General features: G+C 38.3%; 1 protein-coding gene across 10 annotated transcripts in view; it reads right to left on the bottom strand.

Annotated features, from left to right (window-relative positions):
• The window catches only part of CEP295 (centrosomal protein 295), a 54,970-nt gene that overhangs the window by 15,658 nt on the left and 24,268 nt on the right, over positions 1–15,044 (bottom strand). For 9 of the 10 annotated variants that reach the window (XR_014067118.1, XR_014067119.1, XR_014067120.1 and 6 more), the window contains exons 11-17: positions 11,751–11,843; positions 11,500–11,603; positions 9,853–9,990; positions 9,295–9,392; positions 5,590–9,034; positions 4,414–4,546; positions 4,110–4,253 (exon numbers count right to left, since the gene is read on the bottom strand). Coding sequence is in view for 3 of the 10 variants with exons in the window: in XM_081535589.1 (XP_081391715.1) it covers positions 4,110–4,253; positions 4,414–4,546; positions 5,590–9,034; positions 9,295–9,392; positions 9,853–9,990; positions 11,500–11,603; positions 11,751–11,843 (4,155 nt within the window). In the remaining 7 variants the exon portion in view is untranslated. Of the gene's footprint in view, positions 1–4,109; positions 4,254–4,392; positions 4,547–5,589; positions 9,035–9,294; positions 9,393–9,852; positions 9,991–11,499; positions 11,604–11,750; positions 11,844–15,044 lie in introns of all 10 variants that reach the window. The other variant, XM_081535587.1, reaches the window with a different exon arrangement.

The following is a 15,044-nucleotide window of genomic DNA, read 5'->3' as shown; positions in this document are numbered from 1 at the left end:
CAGAAAAGAAGAAGTTCTCAGTCTGCAGATGACATGATACTGTACATAGAAAACCCTAAAGATATTATGTGAAAATTACTAGAGCTAATCAGTGAATTTAGCAAAGTTGCAGGATACAAAATCAATACACAGAAATCACTTGAATTTCTATAGACTAACAATGAAAAATCAGAAAGAGGAATTAAGGAATCAATCCCATTCACCGCTGCAACAAAAAGAATTAAATATCTAGGAATAAACTTACCTAAGGAGACAAAAGAACTGTACACAGAAAATTATAAGACACTAATGAAAGACTTCAAAGATGACATAAACAGATGGAGAGATAGTCCATGTTCCTGGGTAGGAAGAATCAATGTTGTGAAAATGACTATACTACCAAACACAATCTACAGATTCAATGCACTCCCTATCAAATTACCAATGGCATTTTTCACAGAACTAGAACAGAAAATTTCACAATTCATATGGAAACACAAAAGTCCCTGAAAAAGCCAAAGCAGTCTTGAGAAAGAAGAATGGAGCTTGAGGAATCAACCTTCTTGACTTCAGGTTATACTACAAAGCTACAGTCATCAAGTCAGTATGGTACTAGCCCAAAAACAGAAACAGAGACCAACAGAACAAGATAGAAAGCCCAGAAATTAACCCATGCACCCATGGGTACCTTATATTTGACAAAGGAGGCAAGAATATACAATGGGGCAGACAGCCTCCTCAATAAATGGTGCCGGGAAAACTGGACAGCTACATGTCAAAGAATGAAATTAGAACACTTCCTAACACCATACACAAAGATAAACTCAAAATGTATTAAAGACCTAAATGTAAGACCAGAAACTGTAAAACTCTTAAAGGAAAACATAGGCAGAACACTCGATGACATAAATCAAAGCAAGATCCTCTATGACCCACCTATCTCCTAGAGTAATGGAAATAAAAACAAAATTAAATAAGTGGGACCTGATTAAACTTAAACGCTTTTGCACAGCAAAGGAAACTATAGGCAAGGTGAAAAGACAACCCTCAGAATGGGAGAAAATAACAGGAAATGAAACTGACAAAGGATTAATTTCCAAAATATACAAGCAGCTCACACCACTCAATACCAGAAGAACAAATGACCCAATCAAAAAGTGGGAAAAGGACCTAAACAGAAATTTCTCCAAAGAAGACATACAGATGGCTAACAAACACATGAAAAGATGCTCAACATTGCTCATTATTAGAGAAATGCACATCAAAACAACAAGAAGATATCACCTCACACCAGTCAGAATGGCCCTCATTGAAAAGTTTACCAACAATAAATGCTGGAGAGGGTATGGAGAAAAGGGAACGCTCTTGCACTGTTGGTGGGGATTAAATTGATACAGCCATTATGGAAGATGGTATGGAGATTCCTTAAAAAACTAGGAATAAAACCACCAATGACCCAGCAATCACACTCCTAGGCATATGCCCTGAGGAAACCAAAATCGAAAAAGACACATGTATCCCATTTTTCATTGCAGCACGATTTACAATAGCTAGAACATGGAAGCAACCTAGATGTCCATCAACAGATGAATGGATAAAGAAGTTGTGGTACATATACACAATGGAATATCACTCAGCCATAAAAAGGAATGCCTTTGGGTCAGTTCTAATGAGACGGATGAACCTAGAACCTATTATACAGAGTGAAGTAAGTCAGAAAGAGAAAGATAAATATCGTATTCTAACGCATATATATGGAATCTAGAAAAATGGTATTGACGAATTTACTTACAGGGCAGCAACGGAGAAATAGACATAGAGAACAGACTTATGGACATGGGGAGAGGGGAGGAGAGGGTGAGATGTATGCAAAGAGTAATATGGAAACTTATATTATCATATGTGGGGTGGATGGCCAACGGGAATTTGCTGTATGGCTAAGAAACTCAAACAGGGGCTCTGTGTCCACCTGGAGGCATGGGATGTGGGGGAAGGTAGAGTGGAAGTTCGGAGGGAGGGGATATATGTGTGCCTATGGCTGATTCAGGTTGAGGTTTGACAGAAAACAACAAAATTCTGTAAAGCAATTATCCTTCAATTAAAAAAAAAAGTGTATCATTCAATTTCCAACTAAAAGGTGTTCCCACAAAGAGAAAAAATGATGTGATCTCAAATTATTTTAGTGGTGTTTAGTATTTGGCTTAGTTTTTACTAAAATCCACTGCCAACTATAGAAGCAAATAAAGAAGCAGCACCAAGGAGGCTTGAAAAGTGACTGTGCCTGGTGAGTAGGATTAAGGGGTGAGGGGTGCATAGGGGCAAGAAGAAATGCTGTTTCATGCTGTAATCTTTTAGCACTATTTGCCTTTAATCATGTGATTAAATTATTGCCCAAAGAAGTGTGATAAAGGCCATGATGAAAGCTCCCAAAGAGCACATGAGAAGGACACATGATAGTCAGGCAAAGTTTATGCCACAAAGTGGCACCAGACTCAACCCTGAAGGGAGGGAGCAAGGTCATGAAGGCCCTGGTGGATGAAGCTAGGGTCTTAAGACTTAGTTTAGACTTACCCTCCAGTCAAGGGGAAACTACCAAAGAATTTTAAACACAGGGCAAAAGAGGCAAATTACTCTGAGTCCACCATGGAAAAATGAATGAAAGTAATGCTAAGCTAGACACAGGGAGACATGGGTGTTTGCAGCAGTCTTTCAAGAGAGAAATGACAGCCTGAATTAAAAGGGTAGTAGTGGGAATGGAAACAAGTCAATCAACTAGAAATGGTAGTGTGAATGGAAACAGAGTTGATCAACTAGAACTGAAAAGAACTGGTAATCTGTTGGGTGTTGGAGAGGTATAGACAAGGAAACTGTCAAGACTTACATCCGGGTGCTTTTCATTGAAAAAGGGCTAAAGGATAAGGAGGTGTAGGTGAGGGAATATACAGCTTTCCTTTCTAAGCAAGATGACATTTTTGCAATCTCAAACACAACTCATTAATTTATAGGAATCAATGGTGACAAATTCCCAGTACTCACTCTGAATTAGGGAAATCACCATTCTATTCCTGAATAGTTGTGTTTACCAAATAGTGCAAAATGAAGCAAAGCTTCCAAAGCCTAGTAATAAACAGAATACTTACTTTATGTTATAATTTCTGTAAGACATAAGAAGAAAACAAAATGTGGAATGACTCTTATGAGTTAATCAGAATCTCTACCTTCTTAAACTCTTTTAGCCAGAAACAAAAGTACAGTATTTTATGGCTTTAAGACCTAAATAGGCTTCCCTTGTGGCTCAGCTGGTAAAGAATCCGCCTGCAATGAGGGAGACCAGGGTTTGATCCCTGGGTTGGGAAGATTCCCTGGAGAATGGAAAGGCTACCCACTTCAGTATTCTGGCCTGGAGAATTCCAGGGACTATACATTCTATGGGGTTGCAAAGAGTCGGACAGGACGGAGCAACTTTCACAAGACCTAAATAGCTAGTATCAACAGTAAACTTCCATGTACCTTTCTATTAACAAAGCTTCTTTTCCCCCTTCAAAGAGTCTGCTTTGATAAATTTGATCAATAAAACTATCTGGTTGAGTGTAAAATCTAAACACAATTGTAAAATGAAAATCTTTTATTAAGGCTCACCAGAAGAAATTTTTCTAGATTAACTGGATCTCTGAAGAAGCACAGTAAAGAAATACACATGTTCTAACTGTCCTTAGAGCCAGGATTTTAAGCACCATAATTATCCTGTGAAAAATACAGGAAAAGAGTAGTGAAGGTACTGAGGTGAAAGAGCAGTAAGGGAAAAGAGAGAGAGGAAAAAAAAGAAAAAAGAGTTTAGTAAAGAAACTGGTTTAGGAAGGAACCAGAGGGAAGCAAGAATGTCAAAATAAAGAGAACAAAGAATTTTTGTCTACAAGAAATTGCTTTCTCCCATATATAAAGAATTTAGTTACCTAATGACGTATGTCTTTAAATCCACATTTTAAATATTGTTTATATAAACCACTTTTTCCCCTTCATGAGTACTCACAGTCTAAGTTTAACAGCCACAAAATATTTAGCATCCTGAAATAACTATAGGAAACTAGCAAACTGTTAAAAAATCATATTTTATCAAACCATCTTTTTACCTAGTATAGAAGTTCTACCACTCGTTGGTGATTCTACCTCTTGTATGGCACTAAGTTCATGTTGGTTCAAGTCCAATCCACCTGTTACTTTTGCTACAGGTGGTTTTGAGCATTTCCTACCCAGTTCTTTGTCCTGATGCACACCTATCAAGTCAAAAGACACAGTCAGGCACAATACAGATCCGTTAACACAATGAACTTCAACTAGCAAGTGCAGGAGGTGAAAGAGAATAATCATCATCATGATAATGAGTACAACAGAATGCAATTATTAGTATCTTACCACTTTGCTTGGCATTACTACCTTCTGAAAGGAGCTGATGATCATCACAGTTGCTCCTGTCTGCAGGACCAATGTTTTCTTGATCATGGAGATGAGGAAGCCATTCTCTGAGCTTCTGGATTTCAAAATCATTTTCAACTGTGGGCTTACTTTCCTGAAAAAGTAGATAGATGAGGGTGGGGATGACACAGGATGAAGGATCATGTGAAGAAGTTATTAGATTTGTATGTCCTTTCTTCAATTAGTACCTCAAGCAAACAAACAGCTCCAACCACATTATTACAAATTTATCTATAGATTAAAAAAAAATGAGAAGTACTTCTAATATTGAAAGGGTAGTAATTCCACTGAAAAGAACAACTAGTCACAGCCCTGAACCTCAAAAACAACCTCCACTGTACCTTTCGAGATTAGATGTGAGTATCCCTAGACTTCACATTCTCATGAATTCAAACTTCTCCTGAGCATCAAAGGATCTGTAGAATTCTGTTCAGGCTAACTCATAAATTTAGGAAACAGTCTTTTAAAATACAATAGACACATTCATATATAGGGTAATATACTGCCTCCCATATAGAGAAACTATGAATAGAAACCAGAGTCCTCTCAACAGTTCAGTCACAAGCAGCAGGTCCAAATGTCCATCAGCCTAAAATCACACCACCTTTATACCAGGTGTTAGTATTGTCACTTAAAGAAAAAGACAGTACTCATTTTACTCATTTTGATTCTATACAAATGTAAACAAAGTGCTATAGAGAAAGCACAAAGTCTGTTATTTGCCCAGGAGAAATTCTGCTAATTAGTTATTTTACAATTTAATCTTGTGGTAAGCTCAAAACTCTTTATAACAAAACTTCAAAACACAGCCTACATTTTTAATGATGTTTGCATTTGGTTGTATCAAACTGCTGGCTGAAATTAGCTGGGCTTCAAATAACTATTAACCTCATAAACACCATGCAAGGCAGATGAATTTTTATGTTTTAATTCTCATGTTATTTAAGGTAGAAAATTAAAGCACAGTTAAGTTCAAACCATTTATTCTCAGTAACTAAGAACTTATTTCAGCCTAGGAGTAAAACAAGTATTTAGTTTGACTGAGTTACCTGAGTCACTGGGTTACTGGTGATGTTTAATTCTTACACATTCAAGTTTAATACACACCTGACTTAGATATTCAAGTTTAATATATACCTGGCTGTCTTTGAAGAAATCCTTCAGAGTCTCCCGATGTTTCTGTGTCTGCTGCTGCAAGGCGGTCTGTCTCTGTGCAAGCAATACTTCTTGGGCTTTCTGACTAAAATGCAGAACTTCTTTTTGTAGCTCCAACTGCTTCAGAAGTCCCCAGTTATCTTGCTGAGCAAAGATGGGTTGTGAAAAACTCAAAATTCTATCTTGAAGTCTTGGGCTCACAGAAGCACTAGAGGGAGCTGCACATTCAATCTTGGTTGAATACAACTCACAAATGTTCTGAGATTTTACCTCAGCAAAAGGTAGTGGAATAAACGAATGTTCTCTTTCCTTGGGTAGAAACAAAGAGGGAACAGGCTGCCCAAAAGCATCACCTTCAATCAGCTTTGTCTGATTGCCTCTGAGCAGTTCTTCCTGGGCCTTTTCACTAAAACACAGCACTTCACCCTGCAAGCCCAACTGTGTGGACACATGGTTTTGCTGAGGCAGAACAGCCTGGGATAAATGCAAAGGCCTCTCCTGAGATCTTAGAATCTCAGGATGACTTGAGGAAACAGCAAGGTCACTTCTGGCTGGAAAAGACTTTGGCATTCCTTCAGAGTCAGCAACAGGCAGTGCTACGTGGGATAAGGATGAAGAGGCACTGGTCTGCTCAGCTGAGACCTCTTTCTCCAATTTACTTAGTGTTTGCAAAATGAATTCTCCTTGGACTTCCCTCTGTATATCTAACTGCTGTTGATAGGCCTTTAAATCACCATGGCGAGGCTGGAGAAAATGCTTAGGTGACTTCCCCTCAAGTGTATATTGCCTGGGCAAAACCAACTCTTTTTGGATTTTCTCACTACATGGAAGGGGGTTTGTCTGGTCATACAAATGTTCTTGTTGAAATGTGACTGGATAATCTTGTTGAGGCAAAACAGGCTGTGGTAAACCTGAAAGTCTATCAGGCAACCTTGGTATCTCAGAATGACCTGAGGAGACTATATTATCACTCTTAGTTGAACAAGGTTCTTGGATTCTACCAGCTTCACTAGGAGGTAATGGAGCAAAAGGAGGCTGTATGACTTGGGGTAGGAAAGAGGAGGTGCCAAACTGCTCGGGAGATACTCTTCCCTTCCATTCACCCTGTTTGTGCAAAAGAAATTCTTGCTGAGCTTCCTGTCTAGACTGAATGATGGCTCCCCTCTGTGTAGCTAACTGTTCTTGGAGTGACTTCAGGTTATCTTGCTGAGGCTGGATAAGCTGTGATAACTTCCAAAGTCTATCCTGCAACGCTGGGATCTGAAAATGGTTTGAAGTGGTTCTACTCTCACTCTCTGCTGAAAGAGGTTCCCAAGATTCAGCAGAAGGCAACGAAGTGAGAGAGAGATGCCCTAACTGGGGTGTGAACGAGGGACAAGTCTGTTCAGAAGACACATTCCCTTGGGATCTCTGGTTGAACTGAAGGGCCTCCTCTTCTCTGTCTAACCGTTCTTGCTGTCCTTCCAAATTACCTTGCAGAGGTTGTGTATGTCGTGAAAATCCCAGAAGTCTTTCCTGAGATCTAGGGATCTTCCAGTGGCTCAAGGGAACAGTACTGTCACTCCTGAATGACATGTATTCCTGACATCTTTCAGATTCGGCTCCCTGAGACAGAGATAAAGAGGTGCCCGTCTGTTCAGAAGGGAAAATTTTTTCTAATTCACTTTGTTTATGTACAAATTCCTGAGTTTCTTGTTTATCGCCAAGTATTACCCTCTGAAGGTGTGAGTGATCGTGGAGTGCTGTTAACTTTTCCTGCTGTGGCAGACTATACTGTGGAAAACTAAGAGATGCATCCTGAAATACTGGCATTACCAAATGACTTGAGGGAATAACACTATCCCTCTCAGAGAAATAAAAGTTCTGAATTCTCCTAGGCTCAGTTTTAGCTGAAACTTGTGAAGCAAGTGAACATTGAGTGACCACTGACGGGAATGAAGAACTCATCTGCACAGACTTAGTGTCTTCCAAATCCCTTTGTTTACGTGAAAGTAATTCAGCTTGGGCTTCATGCCTGGCCTGGAGAGCATCCCTCTGTGTAATCAGCTGCTCTTGGAGCAACTTCAAACAATCGTGCAAAGGTTGGAACTGTTGTGGGAAACCTAAAGACCCATCCTGAGATGCAAGCATTTCAGTCTGGATTGAGAGATGCTCCTTCTCACTCTTAGATGAATACTGGTCCTGGATTTTTCCAGACTGAGGACCAGCAGAAGGCAGTGAAGTAAATGTATGCTGAGCTACTTGAGGTGGGAGAGAAGAGGACCCAGTCTGTTCAGCCCGTACTCTCCCATCCAACTCATTCTGTTTATGCACACATGATACTTCCTGGGCTTCCCGCCTAGCCTGAAGGCTGTCCCTCTGCATATTTAACTGTTCTTGGAAAAATTTAAAATTAAGCCTATTCTGAAGTTGTGGGACCCCAGGATGGCCTGAGAAAACTCCAGTCTCTTTCTTGGTTGGAGAAGATTCCTGGATTCTCCTTGACTCAGCTTGGGCTGAAGGCAGTGAAGCAGACGAATTCAGAGGTACAAATGGAAGGAATATAGAAAGGCCAGTTTGCCCTTCCAACTCTTTCTGTTTACACAAAAGCAATTGTTCCTGAGCTTCCTGTCTTGTCCGAAGAACCTCCTTCTGTAGGTCTAACTGTTCTTGGAGAGCCTTCAAATTACTTTGCTGGGCTATGATATTTTCTGAGAATGGCAAAGACTTATCCTGCATTTGGCCAGCTACAGAATGGCTTACAGAAACTACACCTTTGCTCACAGTTGAAAAGGGTTGCTGGATTTCTCCAGACTCAACTTTAGTAGGCAGAGAACTAAAAGAATGCTCAGCTACCAACGGTAGGAATGAAGATGGTTCAATTAACTTAGAAGATACACTTTCGTTGTTCTCTGAGAACACTTGCTGGGAGTCTAAAGCTTGAAAAGCTGTTGCCCCAGATGTTTCAGCTCTTTCTCTAGCATCCTGTACTGTCAGTGGCTTATCATGTGATAAAGCCCTTGAAAGTGTTTGAGAATCTTTAGCGACCAATTTGTAGTCTCTCTGTTGTACTTCAGTCTGTGAGAGTTGCTTTTGGTGTTCTTGTGATTCCAAAGCTTGCTTGGCTAAAACATCTGAAGTGACTAATGCTTCAGTTGTTTCTACCTGTCTTTGTGGAAAGCGATTCTGTCTTGAAACCTGAGAATCTTGCTCTAATTTGGAGATCTCTACAGGTTGTACAGGTTGTTTGTTAGGACTCGGCCTGGGTCTCTGACCTTGATCCTCATGTTCTGATGGAACACTGGGTCTTTCAGATTTTGGTGGTGGCACTGATGTAACAGAACCAGGTTTCACTGGTGTAGCTGACGTGGATGGGTACTTTCCTCTTAACATTGTCTGATATTCGAGTAATCGTTTCCTGGCTGTTTCAACAGACTGCTTGTGAAACCTACCGAAAACAAACAAACGTTACTCTTTTTTGATGAAAACAAAAACAACCTACATTCTCAAGTATTTATACATTACATTCAATCTAGGGGTGGCCATAATCAAGGCAGAAAAGGATCAATGCTATTAACATTGCCCTTTGAGAAATCTACATGCCATAGTTCTAAAGGGAATCCTGGTAAGATCTTCATATAAACCGAATAATAAACCCTGAAAATGTAGCCACACAGTATCACATAAAAACTGTACCCCAATTAATACCTGTTTTGCTGTAATAGCTGTTGTTGATAAATACGAATCATCTGTCTGTGCCTATCTTCATCAGAATGTGTGGTGTATGATGCTGGAGCAGTGCTGACCTAGTAAAAGACAAAGCTACTAGTCAAAAGGCAAATACAGGAACAAGTACTAAAGTATTTCACATAAACTGAAGCTCTATAATTGTAAACTTTTTTTTTAGCCTTTTTTTTTTTTTTTAATAAAAAAGACTGGCATTTCCATTGTTGAGAAATGAAGTAATCGATCACTCTTGCTTAGTGTCAAGGAAGTTTAAGAGCTCAACATACATATTGCATACAAGTCATAGTCATTGTATTAGCACTGTCTAGGAACTGAAAGGTGACAGTCATCAGGTTTGTATAAACTTACTTATATGTATATACATAAATATATCAATCAGGTTTATATAAATATATATATATAATTTAAAACAAGATAATCAAACACAAATTAGAAAGGCATTTTACTTTTCTGAACACTAAGATTTATTGTTCTTATCCTCCAACAGTTTACGTAGGGATGAGATCTCCTGCATCCTACCCCAGTCTGTTGAGTTTTTTTTCTTTTTTCTTCTTCCAGCTGAGCTCTGAAGCAATCAGTTTCTAATCTTAACTTCTGTTGTTCAATCTGTTCAAGTAATTCCAATTGCTTTTGCTTCTGTTCTTCTATTTCCATTATCTAAGTAACAAAAATACTACTGATCTATTAACAACAAACTCATACCAAAGTTTACATGCATTACACTGAAAAGTAATAGGTCTCACCCTCAAGAGTACCAATTCTCCAAGAAGAAAGTGGTGATATTTTATCTGTTACTGCCACTGCCAGAGGGGAGGAAGGGAGTGAGACGGGGAAAGGGGAAAGGGAGAGAAGTAAAAATAAACATTAACTATTTCTGTTTCCTGGGAGCACAGGGAAACCTTGATCACCACTGAAGCACCACCTCCAGAGAAGTAGCAAATTCTGTCTTCACATCTTTAGCTCTACCTTGTTCTCGGTAAGGATAATGCCTAAGAAATCAAATATCAAGACCTCCCACAACACTTTTATTTCTTAGGCATTCTCATAAAAGAGTGCAGTTATCTAGAAGCTAAGTAACAGTACAGTGAGCAACATTCGGTCTTTACTGTCAGGCATGAAACAGATGGGAAGACAATGGCAGAGGGATGATAAACTCTAAAATTATACCAACACACACACACAAATCCAAGAAACAAAAACATCTATGTTAAAGTAACTATGATTCATGAGGACAAGGACTAGTCTAATGGTTGCCCACTAAATCCAACACCTTCTAGTCCTTGAAACATACATAACAAACAAGGAATAAACAGAAAAGGGAATCTATGTGAAGCTTTATTAAGCGGCACACTTCTGCGAGAAATAATGATCTAATTTTCAAAATTAAAAATGTCTCAATCTGATACTACCTATTCCTCATCAAGCAAGAGTGACTATAGCTGAGTTCCTGTCTTTACCTTCCTTCAACATGGTAATCACTAGACATGTGACTATTAAAACTTAGAGCAATCCAAAACAAAATTTAAAATTCAGTTTTTCAGTTGCACTACTCATATTCAACAGCCCACGTAGCTAACAATTACCATACTCGACACAGATATGGAATATTTCCATTACTGTAGAAAAATCTATTAGACCATACTGCTTTACAACACAGATTAGAAAGCATTTATCTGAGAAAAAACAATGGCTCATAAGATTATCAACCCTCAGATGTATTTTTATAAAAGCTATGACTATAAACTGATTGGCTTAGTAACAATTAGCCTCTATCAAGTTAATTTGTATTAAGAAAAATTTTTCATTAAAGTAGAAGGGTCCAATATTATAGTTATAGAAGCTGAATTTAAAATTTTTCTTTGAAATACAGCCTTTCAAAAAAACTGTTGGGATCACAAAGTCCGAATGTTTAATATTATGACAGGGACTCATTTATTCAACAAATATTTATTGAGTACTTACTATGTATAAGGCATTGTACAAGAAACTATGTAGGGTAAATTGACTTTTTAAAAAAGACAATCTCTGCCTTTATCAAATGAATGTGTAAGGTAGAAGAAATGGTATCAAAAGTAGCCAGATTTTAAGATCAAATCTCATTGGTCAAACAAAACTATAGTACCCAGGGGAAGAAAGAAACCTTTAAAAATAAAAATTTCAAATTACCTGTTTCTGCCTCGCTGCCATTCTAATTCTGACTGCTTCTTCCTGAGGATGAAGTAGAACTGAACTCGGAGCTACAGCTGTGACAGGCTGAGTGGTTTTCATTTCTAAGAGAATTCCCAAAGCAAAAATTAGTTTCACTAATTTAGAATTTAATACAACTGTAATGTCCTTTGTTCATTTATTACATGTAATTTTATTAGGAAAAAGATGTGATGAATTAAGTTCGTTTAAGAATGTGAAAAAAGAAATACCTTGTTCCTTTTCAGACTCTGTACTAAATGAAAGTGGTTTATCTTCACTAGTAAGTGGTCCAGAGTCAATTGTTAGCATGTCACTTTCAACAACTGTAATAGATATATTATTATTAACATATTATCACTGTCAAAATTAAATCTGAACAATGTAACAAAAATCTACATTCAGATTATCACTGGTCCACCTGAATGTCTTATTTAGTTAAGATCCAGCCACGTTCCAGATGATCACATATTTTATCTGATAAACTCGAGTCTAACACAAAAAGAAAATAAAGAAGATACAAGAAGATGTAAGACTAAACTTGTAAACAAAAGGGAAAAGATGAAAGACAACTGACTTAAAAGATAGGCTTACACAGTTTCAAACACAATGGGAAAGCATAAAAAGAATAGAGGAAGTAAATATAAAAAGAAAAGCTAAAGAAATTTAAATGTATCTTCAACATACTTAGATATTAGGATTTTTATTATTTATGAAACCAGAGCAGAAAAAGTTAAAGCAGTATATGCTGATCATATCAGGGTAGCCAGAAACTCTGCACAGAGTATCATCCACTCATTCATGTAGCACCTACATATGTGCTGCATGCATATGTACCCGGTCAGTAAGGAAAGGCCTCAAAGTGGGTTTTATGGGGCAGGTGGGAGCAGAACGTTATATAAGCATCTTAGAAAAAAATCATAAAATTAGAAACAGTGCTAAGTACCATATAAGGAAAAAAAAGAGAGGTTATACAAGAGAGTATTTCAGACAAATCTGAATTAGACTAGGAGCTCAGATGAGATTTCTCTTAGGAAATGGCACTTAAGTGGACATTTGAAAGGTAAGGAAGAATCAACCAGGTAAAGCCTGTAAGGATGGACAGGAGACCTTTCCAAACAGGTCAGCAGGCATTAAAGACCCTGTGAGGATTAAAAAAAAAAAACTTGGTTCAGACAAGGGGAAAAAAAGCAGTCAAATGAGGCTAGAGAAAGATTACCACCCAAGGCCTTTTCCAAAGTTACTTGGTTATGGGTTAAAGATGAAAAGTGTCGCCTTGTATTAAATGCCAATGCCATATTCTCTCTCCTACTTCTCACTCCTTTTTATTGCTTGCCCCTTCTCTACCCATCTTCTAAATGCCCGAGTTCCTCAGATGTCTTATAAGCCCTTTTCTCACTGAATTCTTTCCACCAAGAGTTCTTCCATGCCCATGTGCTTGAATATCCTATGTCTGACTTCCAAACTTATCTCTCTTTGCTTTAAGCAGGTCAATTAAGTCAATAAATATGAACTGAGCACCTTTTATGTACAAGGCACTAGTCTAAACTCTGGGGATATAGCAATGAACAAAATCAAGTCCTACATTCCAGGACTGGAGGATGAGCAAGGTGGAGAGGGGTAGGTATCAAGACAAGAAGCAAATGAGCAAGAAAGAAAATTTATGGTCCATCAGATGCTAAGAGCCATGGAGCAGAGATGACAGGGAGTGAGGATTATGGGGCTGGGGGAAGGCATAGAAGTTTGACATTTTATATAGAGTGGTTGAGAAGGCTTTAGTGAGAAAGTGATATCTGAGCAAGTATTTGAAAGAAGTGACAGAGTGAGCCATAAAAATACCCAAGAGCATCCCCCTGCCCACCCAAAACCAGCATCTGCAAAGACCATATGATTTGTATTTGCTGTACTGGAAAATTAGCCAGGAGGCCAGTGCCTACAGTGCAGTGGATGGGGAGAAAATGAAGTCAGAGAAAGAGAGAGTAAGGGAAGTAGTGGGGAGATCTGATGCCACTGTACTAAAAACAGGAAATGGGTAGTTGTTGGCGAGCTTCCCCCAAAGGAATGACATAGCTGACATGTTTTAACAGGATGACTCTGGAAAACGATTACTATAGGAAGGTGCAAAAGCTATGGATAGAAGACCAGAAAAGTTAGTATAGGCAAGAATCTATACTAGAGAATGAACATTACTTACACAAGGATGGTAGCTGTAAGAAATGGCTGGACTCTGGATGTATTTTGAGCACAGGATCAACAGGTTTGAGGATGATTTGGATGTAGAATATAGAAGAGACGAACCAGAATGACAAGCTTTTTGGCTTAAGCAAGAGAATTTTTTGCCACTTACTGAAACATATAAGATCATAGGAAAAGCAGGTATAGGGCAGGAGGGGATATCAAAAACTTAGTTCTGGAGAAGTTTAAGATGCGATTCGATACAGGAGTGTGTGTGTTAGCTGTTTAGTCATGTCTGACTCTTTGTGACCCTATGGGCTGTAGCCTGCCAGGCTCCTTTGTCCATAGAATTCTCCAGGCTAGAATACAAGAGTGGGCTGCCATTTCCTTCTCCAGCAGATCTTCCCAACCCAGGGATCAAACCTGGGTCTCCTGCATTGCAGGTGGATTCTTCACCATCTGAGCCACCAAAGGAAAATATCAAATAGACATTTAAATAAAAAAGTGGAGCTCAACGAAGAGGCCAAGTCTGGAAACACATACCTGGAAGTCATTGGTGTACAGATTGTAATGTAAAGTCCTCACATTAGAGACCAACTAGGGAGTATCAATACAAAGAGATGAGATGTGAGAATCAATTTCTGGGGGCAATATCCAGTGGTTGTTGAGATGAGAATAAGCAGCAAAGAAAACCATGATGGAGGAGTCAGCAAGGTAGGAAAACCAAGAAAGGGAGGTGTCAAAAGGTCAAGTGAAGAAAGTATTTTCAGAAGGATTCCTGTTGTACTTAGGATCAAATCTAAGACTTAAACAGGAACTACAAGCCACTTCTTTCTGAAGGCTGGCAGCAAAACATTTCCACATAAATCCAATTACTTTGTTTAAAAAAATTCTAGAAGATAAAACTCAAAGAAAAAAAGCAAATCAAAGAAGAGTTATATCAGGATTCTTGTTTGCTAGTACATAATTCAAGGAAGTACTACTGGGTTGACTTTTGTTACTTCTGGAAATATATTTAAATAGCCTATTTATCTACCAAAATTTTTTTAAAAAATTAACAAGAAACCAAATCTCTGGTGGGAAAGTAAAATTAACACACAATACTGTACATTCAAAAGCTGTTAACGTGTTCATATCCTTTGATTCAGGAATTCTTTTCCTTTGTTCCTATGGAAATAATTAAAGATGTAGGCAAAGACTGCTAAAATGATGCTCATTACAGCACAAAAGAGTAATAAGAAACATTAGAAACAGCCTGTACATCTCAACGTAAGGAACAGGCTAGTTCTGGTTCATCAATGTCTTTGGAAACATATCAATGAATAATTCACCACACTGAAAGTGTTCTGGAA

This window comes from Giraffa tippelskirchi, chromosome 10 (assembly GCF_054371585.1).
Source record: "Giraffa tippelskirchi isolate mGirTip1 chromosome 10, T2T-mGirTip1v1.2.pri, whole genome shotgun sequence".
NCBI lineage: Eukaryota > Metazoa > Chordata > Mammalia > Artiodactyla > Giraffidae > Giraffa > Giraffa tippelskirchi.
This window is presented reverse-complemented; position numbering and strand designations above follow the sequence as displayed.